The sequence below is a fragment of the Olea europaea genome, chromosome 5 (assembly GCF_002742605.1).
Source record: "Olea europaea var. sylvestris chromosome 5, O_europaea_v1, whole genome shotgun sequence".
In the NCBI taxonomy this organism is placed as follows: domain Eukaryota; kingdom Viridiplantae; phylum Streptophyta; class Magnoliopsida; order Lamiales; family Oleaceae; genus Olea; species Olea europaea.
In genome coordinates this window covers 7820937-7837954 of record NC_036241.1, presented here as the reverse complement: position 1 = coordinate 7837954, position 17018 = coordinate 7820937, and the positions used below count along the sequence as shown (strand labels likewise).

The following is a 17018-nucleotide window of genomic DNA, read 5'->3' as shown; positions in this document are numbered from 1 at the left end:
ATAATTTCTCAACATTTTTGGATAACTTACTTTTTAAGTAAAACAAGTTACTTTCTATGAAAGTAAAACTTGCTGTCAAACTATAATTTCTCAACATTTTTGGATAACTTACTTTTTAAGTAAAACAAGTTACTTTCTATGAAAGTAAAACTTGCTGTCAAAATAACTAACTTATTTCACACTTTAACCAATAAAATATTGTTTAATTTTAAAATTTACTTCTAATACAATTTTTAATATTAGCCAAACATTACTATAGCATAAAATCGGACAATGAAGTGAAATTATATTTGCCGCAAAGGAGTATTTTTCATGGTCTAATGTACTGCTTCGTAATCATCATATATGAGTGAATGTTGTTGAATTTCATATACAGCCAGAAAGAATTCTACATTGTCTCTAGAAACTGCATTGCAATTGTGAATAAAATGAGCTTTACTGCTTTAGCTCCTGTATGACAATCATTAAAATAAAACTTTCTTTTTCTCAAGCTCATTTTAAACCACATATTCTCGCAATAAAATATTCTCCACGTGAACGCAAAAAAATTTCCACTTTTTAACTACACATTCTTAAAAAAAAAATACTATTCCAAAACTCAATTTAAAAAAAAATTAAAAAAATTTAAAAAATAAAAAAAAAAAAAAAAAAAAAAAAAAAAAAAAAAAAAAAAGAGAGAAAGAGATTTCACTAGCTGGGGAGCCGCTCGTGAGCTCGGCCTGGCCCAAGAGCTCGTGGGTCGAGCCGAGCTCGTCCACGAGCAACAAGTCGAGCCCGAGCCGAGCTCGTGGGTTAAGGAGCCGAGCCGGCTCAGTTCGGCCCACTGCCACCCCTACCTCAACCCAATAATTAAATTTCAAATTTTAATGACTTTTTACTTGGAGAAATGGGTCACAACAAATTTTATTGAGTAATGTTATGTAGTATCAGTGATAGTAAACATCAATTTACTTGTTAATATATTATGGGTTCTACTAAATAAGTCATTAAGTTTTGTATTTAATTGAACTTATGAGTTAAATGTCATAAGTCTAGCCGACTAACTACTGTCCAGCGAGGTTAAATAACATTACTAAATTTTATTAGTGACACAACGCACCCAATTAAACCTTTTTTTTATTTTTTTATTTTTGATAAAAACCCCATAATAATTTTATTAATATAACCATAGTGCAATTGAAAAACGTAGTGTATTACGAATGCTAGCGTAGTTGCCCCTTCCCTATTTAACATTGGTCCAATTCCACCATATTCATTCACCTTCGCTTGCTAGCGCTTCACCCTCACCATCATATTTGTCCCATTTTTGAGATGCAGTGTTTTAACAATAGTATCGTAGGAATCATCAATGGCATCTCAGGCAGGTGAATTGGACTGGGAGTTTCATCAAATTCTTGGACGTTCCAACGTGTCGAGAATAATAAATTTTTATTTTTTTATAAATTGTCATTTAATGAAGAAACAGAATTGTAGAGTGAAAAACCAACAACAACAAGGGTAATACCGGGCTTAGTTTACCCCCAAAATCAATATCACAACCGAACAAGACAGAACACCCCAACCGGATTTCTTCCCCTTCATAGTTGCTAGTCAATGCCCACAAAGGGTCAACAAAGGAAAGCCAATGTCTCACGAAGATCAATCACAAAGATCGCAAACTGAAAATGGACAGAGAGATGAAGAAGAGGAAGAGGCAGTCGAATCGCACGCGTAGGAGGCAACAAAGGAGACGGTCCATTTAAACAAATGGACTTACCAAAATAAGACAAATTAGATTAGGTTAAGGTAGTGGACAACACAAAGGGTTGTGGGCTTTTAAATGGGTTCCATTGCTAAGCCATCCAAGTAAATGGGTTGGACCAAAAGCAACTCAATTAAATTAGGTCTCTTTGAGTGGCCCATCCAAATTGGAGTTTAGCCATTCATTTTGTGGTGTCAATATATCGTTCAGTCATTTGGTTTAAGCCGACTAAAATTAAAACTAAATTAACATCACTGTCCAAGGAGATCGTTTGATAACAAATTGCCTAATAAGAATAAATCATTTTTTATATAAAAAAAAGTATTTAAGTTTGGTTATTTATGTTACTTTACTTAACATCATATTAGCAAATCATTAAATATATTCACACCACAATCTTTAATAATTCGAAATAGATTTTAATTGGATGAGATGTTATATATATATATAGTACCAAACAAAATTTTTAGTGTCAATATAATCACCCTATTATTAAATAAAATGGACCAAATTCGATAGTTTCCATTAATATACTAATAACTTAACATTTTCATACGTATTCCTCTTATTATCAATATAAATAGGGAAAATAGTAGCAGCGATCTCTAACCATTTCATTTTTTGCAGACTTTACCCTAACCTTCATTTTGTGTCAACGGAGGTTCCTAACCTTTCATAAATATGCGTTTGAGGTCCATTTAAACGGAAATCGTTCAAAACACTATCAGTTGACAAGAAAATTAAGGAATCAACATCCAATAAAACCATCCAAAATATCATCCAAAAAATCGTTCAAAAAGATATCAACATCCAATAAAACCTTTGTGGTAGCAGATAGTTCAAGGATTTTTTTCGATCAACTAACGATATTTTGGACAGTTATCGTCCAGATGGACCGGAGGTGATTATTTATGAAAAGTTAGGGACATTCGTTGATACCAAATGAAGGTTAAGAGTAAAGAAAAATGAAAAGATTAAGGACCACTACTGCAATTTTTCCATATAAATATGACTACGGATGGCAATGGGCCATGAGCGCAAGCCGAGCTCCTGGCTCATTTTTAACGAGCCAAGCTTGAACTCGGCTCGTTACTTGCGGGGGAGCTAGGCTCGGCCTACTAGCTCGTGGCTCGTTTGAGCTCGTCCTTTTTCAAAAAAAAATTTTATTACAAAAAATCAAATGAATACAAATGCATTTTTAAAAAAATAACTTAATGAAGACAAATTTTTTCATTTCTATCATATAGTAATATTTTCTATAAAGTATTAAATATTTATGTAATGAAGACGAATTTTTTTGAAATATATTTACAAAAAATACATTTTTTTCGATTTCTTTTTAAAATAGATAAAATGTAAACCCTCCTCCTTTATCCGGACTTGAAACTGGCTACATCAATTTAAAGTAGACGGAGTTAAAAATTGTACACGAACAACTTGTTATAACGTGTACAATTTTTTAAAGAAAATTAAATGTAACGATTAAAAAATAAAAAATCATTATTAATATAATTAAATCAAATATTATTTATCTGACGACATGCAATTTCGGCATATTTATCTTGTAGTCGAAAGTGAGCGTCCTGTCAATTCTTCACGCACATTGACACGTCTAAAACATTTTCTTTCAGTTGGCTTTTGCCATTGGTCAAAACCCTTTTATCTACACTAAAAGCAGACTCCGAAACAACAGTTTTAACCGGAGGTGTCAACAGATCTTTCGCAATTGCAGAAACAACTGGCCAACGTCTTTCATACTTTCGCCAGAATTTAATTACTTCTTTTTAACTTCTTTTAATTGTTTTGTCTGTTGACATATTCTGATTGTAATCAATTAATTCGACAGGTATTGCATTTTTTAGTTGTTTGATGAGATGCAAATGTAGACAACATAGAACTAGATATACACATTGTAGTTGCATCATATTTATATGTATTAATGTCTTGAAATAAATTCATTATTTCGGCATCATCTTCTTCGATTTCAGCTGAAGGAGTAGATTCATAGGGTACCCGACTAACATTCGCATCCATTAGGTCCGTATATAATTTATACATTTCACATAATATTTACTCTAAATCCATATAGATGATAGGTGTATCAAACATTAAGGCTTTGTTGATTTGATCAATTGTGTAATAAGTTCCTATAAATTATATTGGGGATCCATTATGCATGCTAAAGGAAATAACTTAAGCAAGTCTTCCCAATATTTTTTAAACTTTAATTACATAGCAATTATAATTTCACTAAAATCAGGATCATTTTTATATTTATGGAATATTCTTGCAATTATATAAAGTCATTCAAGCATCATACAGATTGTAGGATAATAAACGCCGAATAAAATCTTTGTGGTCTTATAAAAAGATGTCAAAAATCTTTTAACTTTCAAAGTTAAAACCTAATTAGATTCATTCAACATAGCATTCTCATCACTTCTAACGTATCTATTGTTATAAAAGTCAGTTATTAAATGTTCGAAACCTTTACATGATTTTAATAGCAAGTAAGTAGAATTTCATTTATGGCCTATGTCGCTAACAAATGTTTTAGCAGTCGTCACCCCTATTTCGACACCAAAATCTTCAAATACTTGTTTTCTACTAGGGGAGATCGTGATATATACTAGTACGTTCCTAATCCTTTAAAGTTCATCCTTTATATATTTTAAGTCATCTTGTACAACTAAATTCAAAATATGGCACACACAACGAATATCAAATAAATACCCACCGAAATCAGGTTGCAGTACTCTACACAATTTATCGACAACTACCTTATTAACATTACCATTATCGAAAGTAAAAGATCGAATTTTAATCTCGCAATTATATTCTTTAATAATACCGATAATATCATTATATATATATTATTAGTATTGTGAGGAAATTCAATAATTCTAAAAGCAATAATTTTTTTATGCATGCACCAAAGTGGGTCTATATAGTATACGATTGCAGCTATATAAGCTCTTTTATTAATCCATTCTCATATATCCGAAATTAAAGATATAACACCCCCATATTGTTTCAAAGCCATAATTAATTGTTGTTTTGAATAATTGAAATATTGTATTGTATCGGCATGAAGAGAGTTTCGACTTACCCCAGCGTACCTTTGTTGCAGATATTCGTTTATGAACGAGATGAAGTGTTGGTTGTCGGCAATGGCCAGAGGCAACTCAGTGGCGGCAACAAATTTCACCATTCCGATTTGAGCTTTCTCCTTCGAATACACCCATGTGGATAGGGGCGACGTCATCGAATCGGCGCCTTGATTGCCAGTTGCAATTGTGTTTAACCAGTTAGAAGAAGTCAATGTCTGATCGCACATGCTTTGTAGTGACGATTGAGATGGGTGGTACCAATTCCTTTTTGCCATACCAATCTTTGTTGGCAGTATTTATATATTGCTTTAGATTCTGCGAGGCCATCGGCGAGTTTTTCCGTTGAAATCAACTTAAAGTGATCCCAACATTTTGCTTGTTTTTCCCCTTTCGCTTTCCCCTTGCATCTGAAATGTTTAATTCGGGCTCTTCATCCTCATGTTCGGTTTTGAGAACGTCAATATAATCCAGATCAATTGAATTGTGGCTTCCATGACCGTGAATGTCAACATCTTCAAGTATGAGTATGTCATTTGGATCGATAAATTCATTCCGAAATCGACTTTGCGACGTCCTAAGCGATTCACCATGTGACCCACATCCTGTATCGAACAAGTTCTCAACAAATGAGCATTGATCCATTTGTTTCATTGTTTGTGATGAAATCCAAATATAATAACTAGTAAAAATATAAATGTAGTGAGAAACGACAATTGGACGAAATTTCAATAAATGTAGTGAGAAATGAGAATTGGATGAATTGAAATTGAAACTGAATACACTGTAAAAAAAAGAATCAATATTGTATAATTAAGATAATTAACTAAGTAATCGAGACTATTTTTTAGAAGACAGTTGAAATTTGATAGAAAGAGAATTGAGAAAGTTGAGAATTGAGATGAAAAAAATTGGGGGTTAATGGGGCTATTTATAGAAGTAGGAAAAAATTAATAAAATAAAATTTTAGTGACCAAAACGGTCATTGAAAAAGTGACCAAAACGGTCACTTTTTCAAAAAAAAGTGACCATTTTGGTCACTTAAAATTAACGAGCCATGAGCTGAATGGCTCGCACAATGCGGGCTTAGTTTGCCCAATGCATTGGTCTGCTTGGCTCGCGCTCGGGCTCGTAAAAAGTTGTCCACGAGCTCCATTTTTGCGGCTCGCCCGCTCGGCCCCATTGTCATCCCTAAGTATGCCTGAAAAAGACCTACTATTGACAATAGAATATTGATTAATAAATTTCTCTCACCTAGTCATGACTATTTCCTTCTAAACTGTCTGATCCGATGCTTGAATATGGAGAAAATTACCCAAATGGTCACTAAACTTTGCAAAAAGTTTCTACATAGTCACTAAACTTTAAAAATCACTTAATTCATCACTGAACTTTGTAAAAGGTTTCCCAGTGATGAATTGGACAATTTTTAAAGTTTAGAGTTTAGTGATGAATTGGGTGATTTTTAAAGTTTAGTGACCATGTGGAAACTTTTTGAAAAGTTCGATGATAATTGGATGATTTTTAAAGTTCAGTGACCATGTGGAAACGTTGTACAAAATTCAATGATCATTTGGGTAATTCACTCCTTGAATATGAGCAAGAGAAAAAATAACTATTTGGGAGAAAGTTACAACATTTTGTGTGTCCTCTTTATCTCCAACTATAACTATTTATATATTTCTAATGAGGCCTTAGGGGTAAATAAATCATTAATGTTTATGCCATGTTGCAGTTGCTCATTAGCTAGTTAATAACTAAATTTGTTAGCCTTTGACATTTTATTCATCAATCTTTGTGATCTTGTAGATCATCTTTGAAGTAAAGTATAAGGCTTTATACTAGAATTGTTCGCATGATATCACGTTGGTCACAAAAAGGTTACAAGCACAAAAATAGTATCATGAATGGCGTTTCGAATTCTCATCGTTGATCTTTGTAAAATTAATCAATAGTGAGCATGCCCATATATAGAAGAAGGAAAATGGGCCATATGGCTAATGGACCGAGCTCAAGCTCAAGAGGAAGCTACTTGATTCAATCGATGCAATCCAATTAACACAATCAATCGATGCCTAGTCGACCAATGTGGGGACCCAAACATGTTACTATTAATGACAAATAGTTTTCTACGTCCAAGTCGTACATTTATGTACATATCGAACTTTAAAGTATAAGATGTCAAGCAAGTGAGGGCTTATGAATTGTCTCAAAATATGAGCTAGGTACTGGCAATAAATATTTGCAAAATCTTCGAGATACTAGGATTTATAATCCTATTGTGGAGATGGAGAATAACTAAATTATCCTCTCATGGAGACAGGGAATCAATAAGAACTATCCTCTCATGAAGATGAAGCCTCCAAAACACCACATCTTCCTTTTTTTAAGAAACGAGGACTCCAAAATTCAACCTCTAATAATAAGAAATAAGAAATTTATGAACTAACTTTGTTGTGTGAGGACTTATGGGCTCGTCTTTAATAATAAAAAAACCCGAGATGAGGATCACTTTTCACAATTGGATTTGGGATGACCAAAGGGCCTTTGAGTAGGAGAAGTCCGTGTTAGATATTTTTTAGAGCCTTTGTAGAATATCCGATAATGCACAACTCTATAAACAAAACATGTGTGGTATCATCTAACCTCCTTTCTAAAACAATGCCACACTAATTCATAGCCATATTATTAGAGGCAAAGTTGAGAGAATAAATGAGTTTCAGAAATCAACACGATTGAGGCTGTCCCACGTCAGTTGTGGATGGGGTAGGTATTCATTTTATAAGTGTGGAGGAAAGCCTCATCTCTTAAGCTAGCGTTTGGGGTGAAAGAGACCCAATACCACCCAACATTGGTATCAGAGCCCGATTTATCAACAAGTCTCCGGCCCAACAATCACGAAGATATGATTTTGTGAGAGGGAGAGATGGATTTGGTCCCGCAGGTCCTGTTGTGGGGAGGAGAAGATGTGTTTGGTCTCCTGCAAAGCCTAATGTGTGAATGGGAGATTGTTGAGGTTTTCCTACATCAGTTGTGGATGGGGTCAGTATTCAATGTATAAGTGTGAGGGAAAGTTTCATCTCTTGAATTAGTTTTTGGGGTGACAGAGACCCAATACCACCCAACAGACTCCAAATAGGCCATTTTAAAACATGGTATTCATCTAAATTGTCCTTCATTAGGCCTTCTTAAAGTATGCTATTAACACAATTATTCTCCAGCATGCCATGTAAAAATGTGTTATTCATCCCAATTGATCTCTTAGCAGATCATATCGTATGTATGATGACCAATTATATTGCCTTTGAGATAAAATGTAGTCCAAAAGATGTAAATTTTAAGATCCTGGGTAATTGAACCATGGAACTGTTAACTGTAATTTCTATCGGCAGCATTGTAATAGACGAAGTTATTGATGACCCACTAAATGGTATTAGAAGACGAGCTTTTACTGCCATCATCTCCACTTTTTATCAAATGCTGACAGTTTATAAACATCCATATATAAATTATGGTAAATAATTATGTGTAGTTAAAACAATCATGGTGCCTTTTTGTATATAAACCATGTGCAGTTTAAAGAATATGACAAATAAGGATTAAGTTGGCAATTTTTTTTTGACAAAGATCAATCCCAGTAGCCTTTCAGCGTGTGATTTATCCAATAACCTACATCAATTGTCCAATTTTCATTAAAGTATATATGACTGGAATGCTTCAAAAACTTGTAGTGCTGACAAAATGAGTTGTCCAAACTAGAAAATGGATTTATACTTTTGCCACTAAGTGTTAATAATAAGATCGTGAAGATTATGGACAGATTATGGATAGCATATATTACCTTAATTATGTGTCGATTGGAGTTGCATAGTTATGATCAAGAATAAAATCTTAGTTGCAGTAGAGTGATCGGGTTATGAATTTAACTTATTTTTTAGTATGTGCATTTCTGAGGATCTAGCCCCAAGGGAAGCATTCAATAATCAAGCCAGCATTGGAGAATTTGATAGCAGACCTATTTGATTTCGATCGCTATTTGACGTACTTTTTAATGGTATTTATATCGGTGTAAATTGTAATGTAATTCATTTATCTTTTCAAAAGAAAAGAGATTTAGATTATTAGAAATTGTAAATAATTATGAAAAAAATAAAGTTTAGTGCTCTCACCTAGTAGGACTATGTGAGTAAGAGTGACATGTGTCGATTAGAGTTGCATAGGTATGATCAAGAGGATAATCTTAGCTGGAGCAGAGTGATCGAGTTATGAATTTAACTTATTTTTTAATGTGTACATTGCGGAGGATCTAGCGATCTAGCCACAAGGGAAGCATTCAATAATCAAGCCAACATTGGAGAATTTGATAGCAGATCTATTCGGTTTTGATCGCTATTTGATGTACTTTTCAACGGTCTTTATGTCGGTGTAAACTGTAATGTAATTCATTTCTCTTTTCAAAAGAAAAAATATTTTTAGAATTAGAAATTGTAAATAATTATGAAAAAATAATGTTTAGTGCTCTCTCCTAGTAGGACTCTGTGAGTAAGAGTGACGTGAGTCGATTGGAGTTGCACAATTATGATCTAGTTGAAAATCTTAGTTGGAGTAGAGTGATCGGGTTATGAATTTAACTTATTTTTTTAATGTGTACATTGATGAGGATCTAGCCCTAAGGAAAGCATTCAATAATCAAGTCAGCATTGGAGAATTTGATAGTAGACCTAAAGTTTTTGATGGTGGAATATATTCTTGTTGGTTATGTATAAATCTAGATGGGACCTTTTTTGAGTTCTTTTTTATTATACGTAGGGATTACACGTAGAATTTAAGTACAGGGACTGAAAGGAACTAGAAAGCTGTTATGTGAGGCAAAAAGTTGTTAAGCTTGAAAAAGGAAAATGAAGTTTACTGTTTGAGAGTATAGTGCACAAGAACAATAGATTTGGAATCCATTAAAGAAATTGAAATGGTGTTCCTTTTTCAAAAGAAGGGAGCATTTGTATGTTTAGAAATCCAATGTTGTACATCATTTCATTTATATATTCTGGAATGTGCTACCTTCGAGATTTCAAAATATTAGTACTTGAATGAATTAAATTTAGTAATCTTTTTTCTTTGAATGGAAGAAAGAATTTAAGAGACCATTATGTGCTTTTGGTTTAGATTAAAAATTTGATAAGCAGATGTTTAAAGTTAATTGTTTTGATTTATTGTGGATCAAAGTTTCAAATAAAGGAAGTTAAACTATGTGAGAAGATTTACCTTAGGATCCGTTAATCACATGTGTTATTATTTCAATGGACCGTTCCAAGCTTTGTTGGGAGAGCATTTTTCTGAAACTATTGCCACCATAGTTTACAAAAAAATGATTACATATTCTACAAGTATCATTAAGTGAAAATTGAAAATCGTTTAAGTGAATGATCAACTCTCTAGTGATGTAGGGTGAATAACAAGAAATAAGGAGGAGAAAGGGGAGAAGAGAAGAAGGGGAAAACGGGGGGGTGGGGGAGAAAACGTAGAGGCTGCAGCGAACTTTATTCAATTAATTCATCAACTGAAAAATAACAATGTAAAATAAGTTTAAATACTGGAAAATACTGCAAACCTAGGGCCAAGCCCAATACACAAGTCCATAAAATTAAAATAACCTAAATCCAACTAAAATAATTAAAACTGCTAAAATAATTAAAACTGGACTGTGATGTCCTCATCAATTCTCCCCGGGTGGGAGAGAAAACTCGACCCTGTCGAGTGGCTATATCACCATAGGCATCCGTCAATCTCCCAACCATAGGCTGAGTGGCTGGGCAAGCTTCTTTCGGCGTCTGTAGAAATGCGTCAGTGGCGGTCTGAATCTGGTGTCCTCACCAACTCCTCTCGGGTGGACGGGAGGCGATCTGGGCCAATGAGGATCCTTCTGACTCCGATAAAACTCTAACAAATCTGGGTCCAATTGCTGTAGTGTCTCCCTGGAGATCCATACACAGTCACAATCTGGTCGACCAACCCAACGAACAAGGAAGCTCTGAACCTCTCCATCAGTAGTGAACACAGTTTCTTCATCTAAAATAACATCAATTTTTTCTTTGTGTGCTGTGAGGTGGTAGTGGGTTAGAAGGGGTCAAAGAATCAGGGTCAAGGTCCACAATAGGAGAAGACAGAGGATCATCTGAGGGAATGAAATGACCTTTATATGCTACAAGGTCCTCAATATTGAAAGTAGAGTGGTAACCAAGGTGTGGTGGAATGTCAACAATATATGCATTTGGACCAACCTACTTTAAAATTTTAAAAGGACCAGCACTACGAGCTTGCAATTTAGAGGCGGGTCCATGTAGACGCCGCTCTGGCCTAATGCGAACCATAACGTAATCCCCAATGTTAAACTCAATATGTCGTTTGTGTGCATTACTAGTTTCAAGTTGTTTATTGATCTCAATATGCAAGTCATGAAGATGTTGTGCAAATGCTTCGGCTGATACTGATACTCTAGCCTGTGGGGACATAGGGATGAGATCTAACGATTTCCTAGGCTTGTACCTATGAACGGCTTCAAATGGACTCATACCTAGTGAACGATTTATAGAGCTATTGTACGCAATTTGAGTTACAGGAAGGATCAAATCCCAATTTCGAAGGTTTTCCCGAACCAGACAACGTAATAGGTTACCAAGATTTCGATTAACTACTTCAGTTTGACCGTCAGTCTGAGGGTGGTAGGCCGTAGAAAATTTCAATTTGGTACCCATGTTGTGCCACAAAGTTCTCCAAAAATGGCTAGTGAAACGAACGTCCCTATCAGACATGATGGTCTTGGGAAGCCTATACAATTTGACAATTTCATTAAAGAATAACAGGGCAACCTTGGACGCATCCGACGTCTTGCTACAGGGGATAAAATGAGCCATCTTTGAGAAGCGATCGACAACCACAAAAATGGAGTCATACTTCTTTGGGGTGCGTGGAAGTCCTAACACAAAATCCATACTAATATCTTGCAAAGGACAATTAGGGACAGGGAGAGGGGTCTATAGACCTGTGTTTTGCTTCTTCTGCTTACTCAATTGACAAGTGTTACGAGTACTAACAATTTTAGCCACGTCTTTCTTCAAGCTAGGCCAATAGAATTGACGTTCAACTTCCTTTATGGTCTTATCACGTCCAAAATGACCGACTAACCCTCCCGCATGAATTTCCCACACGATGAAATCTCGCACTGAAGTTCAAGGGATGTACAATTTATTGGCTCTAAAGAGATAACCCTCCTCAAGTCGGAAGCCATCTGTGGCGCTTGATTGTCCTCTTTGTAAATCGAGAAAGATATCTTTAAAATCGGGACACGCCTCGTAATCTTCCTTAAGTCTTTCAAAAACGATGACCTTGACACTCATGATCGACAAAAGGGAGACACGACGACTTAACGCATCAGCTGCTTGGTTCTCTACGCTCTTCTTGTGTTTTAAAACAAATGAATAGGCCTGTAAATATTCGACCCAACGACCATGCCTAGAACTTAATCTATTCTGGGAGTTGAGGTAACGGAGGGCCTCGTGATCCGAATAAAGGACAAATTCCTGGGGTAACAAATAGTGGCGCCAATAGCGCAAAGCCTGGACCACTGCATACAGTTCCTTATCATAAGTTGAGTACTGCTATTTGGCCTCATTTAACTTCTCACTGAACTAGGCAACAGGGTGACGATCCTGACTTAAGACTCCGCCTATACCTACCTCGGAGGCGTCACATTCAACTTCAAAGACTTTGGAAAAATCGGGAAGACGCATGACAGGGGCCTCCGTCATTCACTTCTTGACTAACTTAAAGGCCTTAGCCGCCTCTCGTGTCCAATGAAACTCCCCTTTCTTCATGCACTCCGTAATAGGCGCCATAATAGTGCTAAATCCCTTAATAAAGCGACGGTAGAACGTAGCTAAGCCGTGAAAGCTCCTGACGTCATGAATAACTTTGGGCTTAGGCCAGTCAATAATCGCCTGAACCTTAGCAGGGTCAGCGGATACCCCTGTCGAAGAGACAATGAACCCCAGAAAAACGACTGTATCAGTGAAGAAGGAGTACTTCTTGACATTCGCATATAGATTAGTTGCACGAAGGGTAGAGCAAACTTGCGTGAGGTGGTCAAGGTGTTGCTCCTTAGTCTTACTATAGATGAGGATATCATCAAAGTAGACAACAAGAAACTTACCCATGAAAGGTCGGAGAGTTTGTGTCATTACTCGCATAAAGATACTTGGCGCATTGCTATGCCCAAAAGGCATGACCAGCCATTCATAAAGACCATCTTTCGTCTTAAACGCGGTCTTCCACTCATCACCTGGGCGAATTCGAATTTGATGGTATCCACTCTTCAGATCAATCTTTGAAAAGATTGTGGCACCAACCATCATATCTAACATATCGTCAAGTCTAGGAATTGGAAAACTATACTTCACCGTGATCCTATTGATCGCGCGACTATCCACACACATTCGCCAAGAGCCATCCTTTTTGGGCGTCAATAGGGCGGGGACTGCACACCGGCTTAAACTCTCACGAATGAATCCCTTGTGAAAGAGATCATCCACTTGCCTTTGAAGTTCAGCGTGCTCGGTAGGATTCATCCTATAATGAGGCAAATTTGGGAGGGATGCCCCCGGAACGAAGTCTATGGCATGTTGAATATCCCTTAGTGGAGGTAGTTGATCAGGGAGGTCCTCTGGAAAGACGTCTCGAAACTCTTGGATGACCGATAGGACTTCAACAGGGCTCTCTATTGCGGAGTGTGATGGGACCTCCATGACCACCAAAGCGAAGACAACTGAGTCACCAACAAGTGTACGCTCAAACTCCGTAGGACTAATGATATGCAATCCATTTCGTTCCACACTTTTCTTCGTTTCCAGTGGGCCAACAGGCTTCGGAGGCAGTGGGTTAAGGTGAATCTTCTTTCCATTAAACACGAAGGAGCAGGAATTGGATTGACCATAGATGGTTACATCTAGGTCAAATAACCAAGGTCGTCCCAAGATGATGTGCCCGACGTCCATTGAAATGATGTCACACCATATATGGTCCTTATACTCGAGAAACTGGATAGGGACTAAACAACGCTCCTTGACAGCTATGGATGAGGTATCAACCCAAGAGACGCTGTATGGTTGAGGGTGAGGAACAGACTTCAACCCTAGATGGGATACAGTAGCCATCGAAACCGCATTAATGCAGCTGCCACTATCCACGATGACTTTACAGCCCTTATTATTAATCTTGATGTAAGTGTGAAAGATGGCATGACGGCGCCAATCATTGGCATCCCTCGGCTGGGTAAGAGTACAACGGACGACACCGACTCTAGGTGTATGTGGGATAAGGGGACTAGCCTGGATACAACCCAAGAAGGTATCTTCACTATCCTCAAAGTCATCAAACTCTTTTAACTTAGGCTCATACACCTGATCCTCTAGTGGCTCGTCAACTATACCTTCACGCTCTTCCAAAACTAGGGCTCGGCTAGGACACTTAGAAGCAATGTGACCAAAACCCTTACAGTTGAAGCATTACAAACGAGAGGACATTCTTGAAACCTCAGAACCTCTACCTATACTATCCGATGTAGGGGTAGTATTAGAAGGAGGAGGTCCTAGAATAGACTTAGGGGATGGAGTGGATGCAGAAGAGGTTGCAGTGCGGGAGTCACTATGACTTCTGTACGGTGTCCTAGTCACTAACTCATAATCCCGAACGAAAGAGTAGGCGTGGTCAAGAGTGGTGACACTTCGAAGAACAAGCTCACGTCTAAGATCATCCCGTAGGCCGTGCCTAAACCTACTTAAAGTCATGACTTCGTCCTCAACGACCTGACATCTCATTCGAAACTCGTCAAACTGGGCAACATATTCGGTCACAGGTCGATTGCTTTGTGTAAGTGCGTTCCATTGATCCAGCAAGTTGCCCCTGTAAGATTGAGGTAAATATTTTTCTTCAAAGCGACGCTTCATTTCATCCCAATTCCCAATAGGGGAAGCATGACGCCTCTCTAGGAGGTCCTCAACGCTTTCCCAAAACAGTTGAGCTGTGTCAGTTAATTTCAAACTGGCAAATTGTACCCTTCGATCTCCAGGGACCCATACCAGGCAAAGAAGCGATCCATATCCCTAACCCATTGATTGAATACGCTAGGATCTAGACAATTATCAAATGTCGGGGCATCTAACTTAATATTTCGAAAGAGGCGCTCCTTGTGGCGAGGGGGGGATAGTGTACCATGACGATGATATTCCCGCTCGCGTCCACGAGCTTGATTTCCTTCCCTACGATCATGTCTAGCATGGTGTCGACCACCTTGTGGACGACGATGAGGTCTATTAATGGAAGCGTCAGAATTTTCAGTCTCAGTTGAGTATTGGGTTAGGTCAAGAGTGTTTACCCTAGCGGTTAGGGCTCTATTATCCTCACGCGTAGCGGCTAACTCAGTTTGGACAGTCGTTAATTGATTTTGTAATTGTGCCAACTGTCGGGTGATAGCCTCAATGTGGGAAGGGTCCATGGCAACGGTACTAGAGCTAGATGCAGTAACGCGACCACTACGCAATTGCATACATGGTAACACAAGTTAGGTGAAGTGTCTACTGAGATCAATAACCAACGAGTGCTAGCAGGGAAAATAGTGACCGAAATTTATTTATTGTTATTATTATTATTTTATTTTATTGTAGGGATTACGTACGGCCCGATCGCAAGCTAATACTACTAATGCCAATAAAATAAAAAAAACAAAGGTACAAATGCTAGGTCTAGTCACGTGGGGTAAACGAGTGAACAATGGGGTCGGCTCGTGAATTTCAATCCAATAGATTTAAGGCTAAATTATCAAAATATTAGCAACACAAAGAATTATTGATGCAATTCTAAAATACAGTAACCGTGTCACTTAAATGAATAGGGTCAGAGACTCCTTGAGTTCAGTTGGCCCGAGTCGTCCTAGCGTCGAATGTCTCCACTTTCTGAACTGTTAAGCGTTGAGATGCCAAGATAGAAAATTCCGTATTCGTCGAGAAAATAATGCACCTATAAAAAATGTCAGGAAATACCCAAAAATTCTCGATACTTTTTTTTAACTCCTCTTTTTTTTGACTCTTTTTTTTCTTTTTTTTTGACTTTTTTTTAAATAATACAAAATCAGAATAACAAAATAATAAATGGGCCCATTTCACAAAATTTGGGCCTAAATCACACTCAAAATCTCAATCAAGCCCAAGCCCAAGCCCAAGCAATACAAATAACCCAGCCCGATTGAAAATTAGTCCAAACCCAATTGATAACTAATACACCACTTAAGCCCAAACCCAAGTGATAAACGAATACACCAATTAATCCCAAACCCAAGTGATAAACGAATACACCAATTAATCCCAAACCCAAGTGATAAACCCGCCCACTATATATCCACTGCACGGCCTCTGGAGTTACTGTCTGGCGGCGCCGTGGGAGTCACGGTGCTGTGAGGAGCGACTGGCGACCGGCAGCTGTGGTAGTTTTGTTGGTTGCGGCGGCGGCTGTAGTAGTGTGAAGAGTCCAGTAGTTGCTGCATGTCAGTAGATTGCGATTCTCATTGCGGTGGATTCGGCGAGCTTGTGAATCAGTTACAATGGCCACAACTGCGAAAAAAGACGACGCCTGTTAGTGTTTGTTGTACTGCCGATGTTGGAAAATTGGCGGCTGGCTTTGGGTGGTGCGTCTGCCTCCTGTTGCCGTTAGAATTCTGTCAGCGGTGTGTTGTCGTTGAGGGCTGTGTATTTGGTTGGTTTATATGGGAATTAAAATTTTCTGGTTTTCTGGAATTAAACTTTTCTGGTGTAGGAGTGGGAACTGCCGTCGAAATTGGGATTGGTTTGTCTGATTTTGTGAAGTTGCAGTGGACGGGAACATATACAGAAGTGGTGAAGGCGTGAAATTGGATTCTGCTGAAACGAACTTTGAGCCTCGCAGTGAACACCTAAATATTTTCCCAAGTTTTCTTTGATACCAATTTAATGTAGGGTGAATAACAAGAAATAAGGAGGAGAAAGGAGAGAAGAGAAGAAGGGGAAAATGTTGGGGGAGGGGGGGAAACGTAGAGGCTGCAGCCAACTTTATTCAATTAATTCATCAACTGAAAAATAACAATGTAA

General features: G+C 37.4%; 1 protein-coding gene across 1 annotated transcript; it reads right to left on the bottom strand.

Annotated features, from left to right (window-relative positions):
• Window positions 1–12653: 12653 nt before the first annotated feature.
• Window positions 12654–16438, bottom strand: LOC111394202. Its single transcript, XM_023019966.1, has 4 exons — window positions 16287–16438; window positions 14979–15431; window positions 14433–14901; window positions 12654–14390 (listed from the first exon to the last, which is right to left on the bottom strand). The coding sequence occupies exons 1-4, from the start codon at window positions 16436–16438 to the stop codon at window positions 12654–12656; spliced, it is 2811 nt and encodes a 936-aa protein (XP_022875734.1).
• Window positions 16439–17018: the final 580 nt, after the last annotated feature.

What these genes read in the sequence shown, in the direction of transcription:
- LOC111394202 (XM_023019966.1), bottom strand. Translation starts at nt 16,438, where the DNA reads ATGCAGCAACTACTGGACTCTTCACACTACTACAGCCGCCGCCGCAAC. An exon ending in GGCCGTGCAGTGGATATATA is followed by an intron (nt 15,432 to 16,286) that starts GTGGGCGGGTTT and finishes GCAATTGCGTAG; the next exon opens with TGGTCGCGTTACTGCATCTA. An exon ending in GTATAGGTAGAGGTTCTGAG is followed by an intron (nt 14,391 to 14,432) that starts GTTTCAAGAATG and finishes TTCAACTGTAAG; the next exon opens with GGTTTTGGTCACATTGCTTC.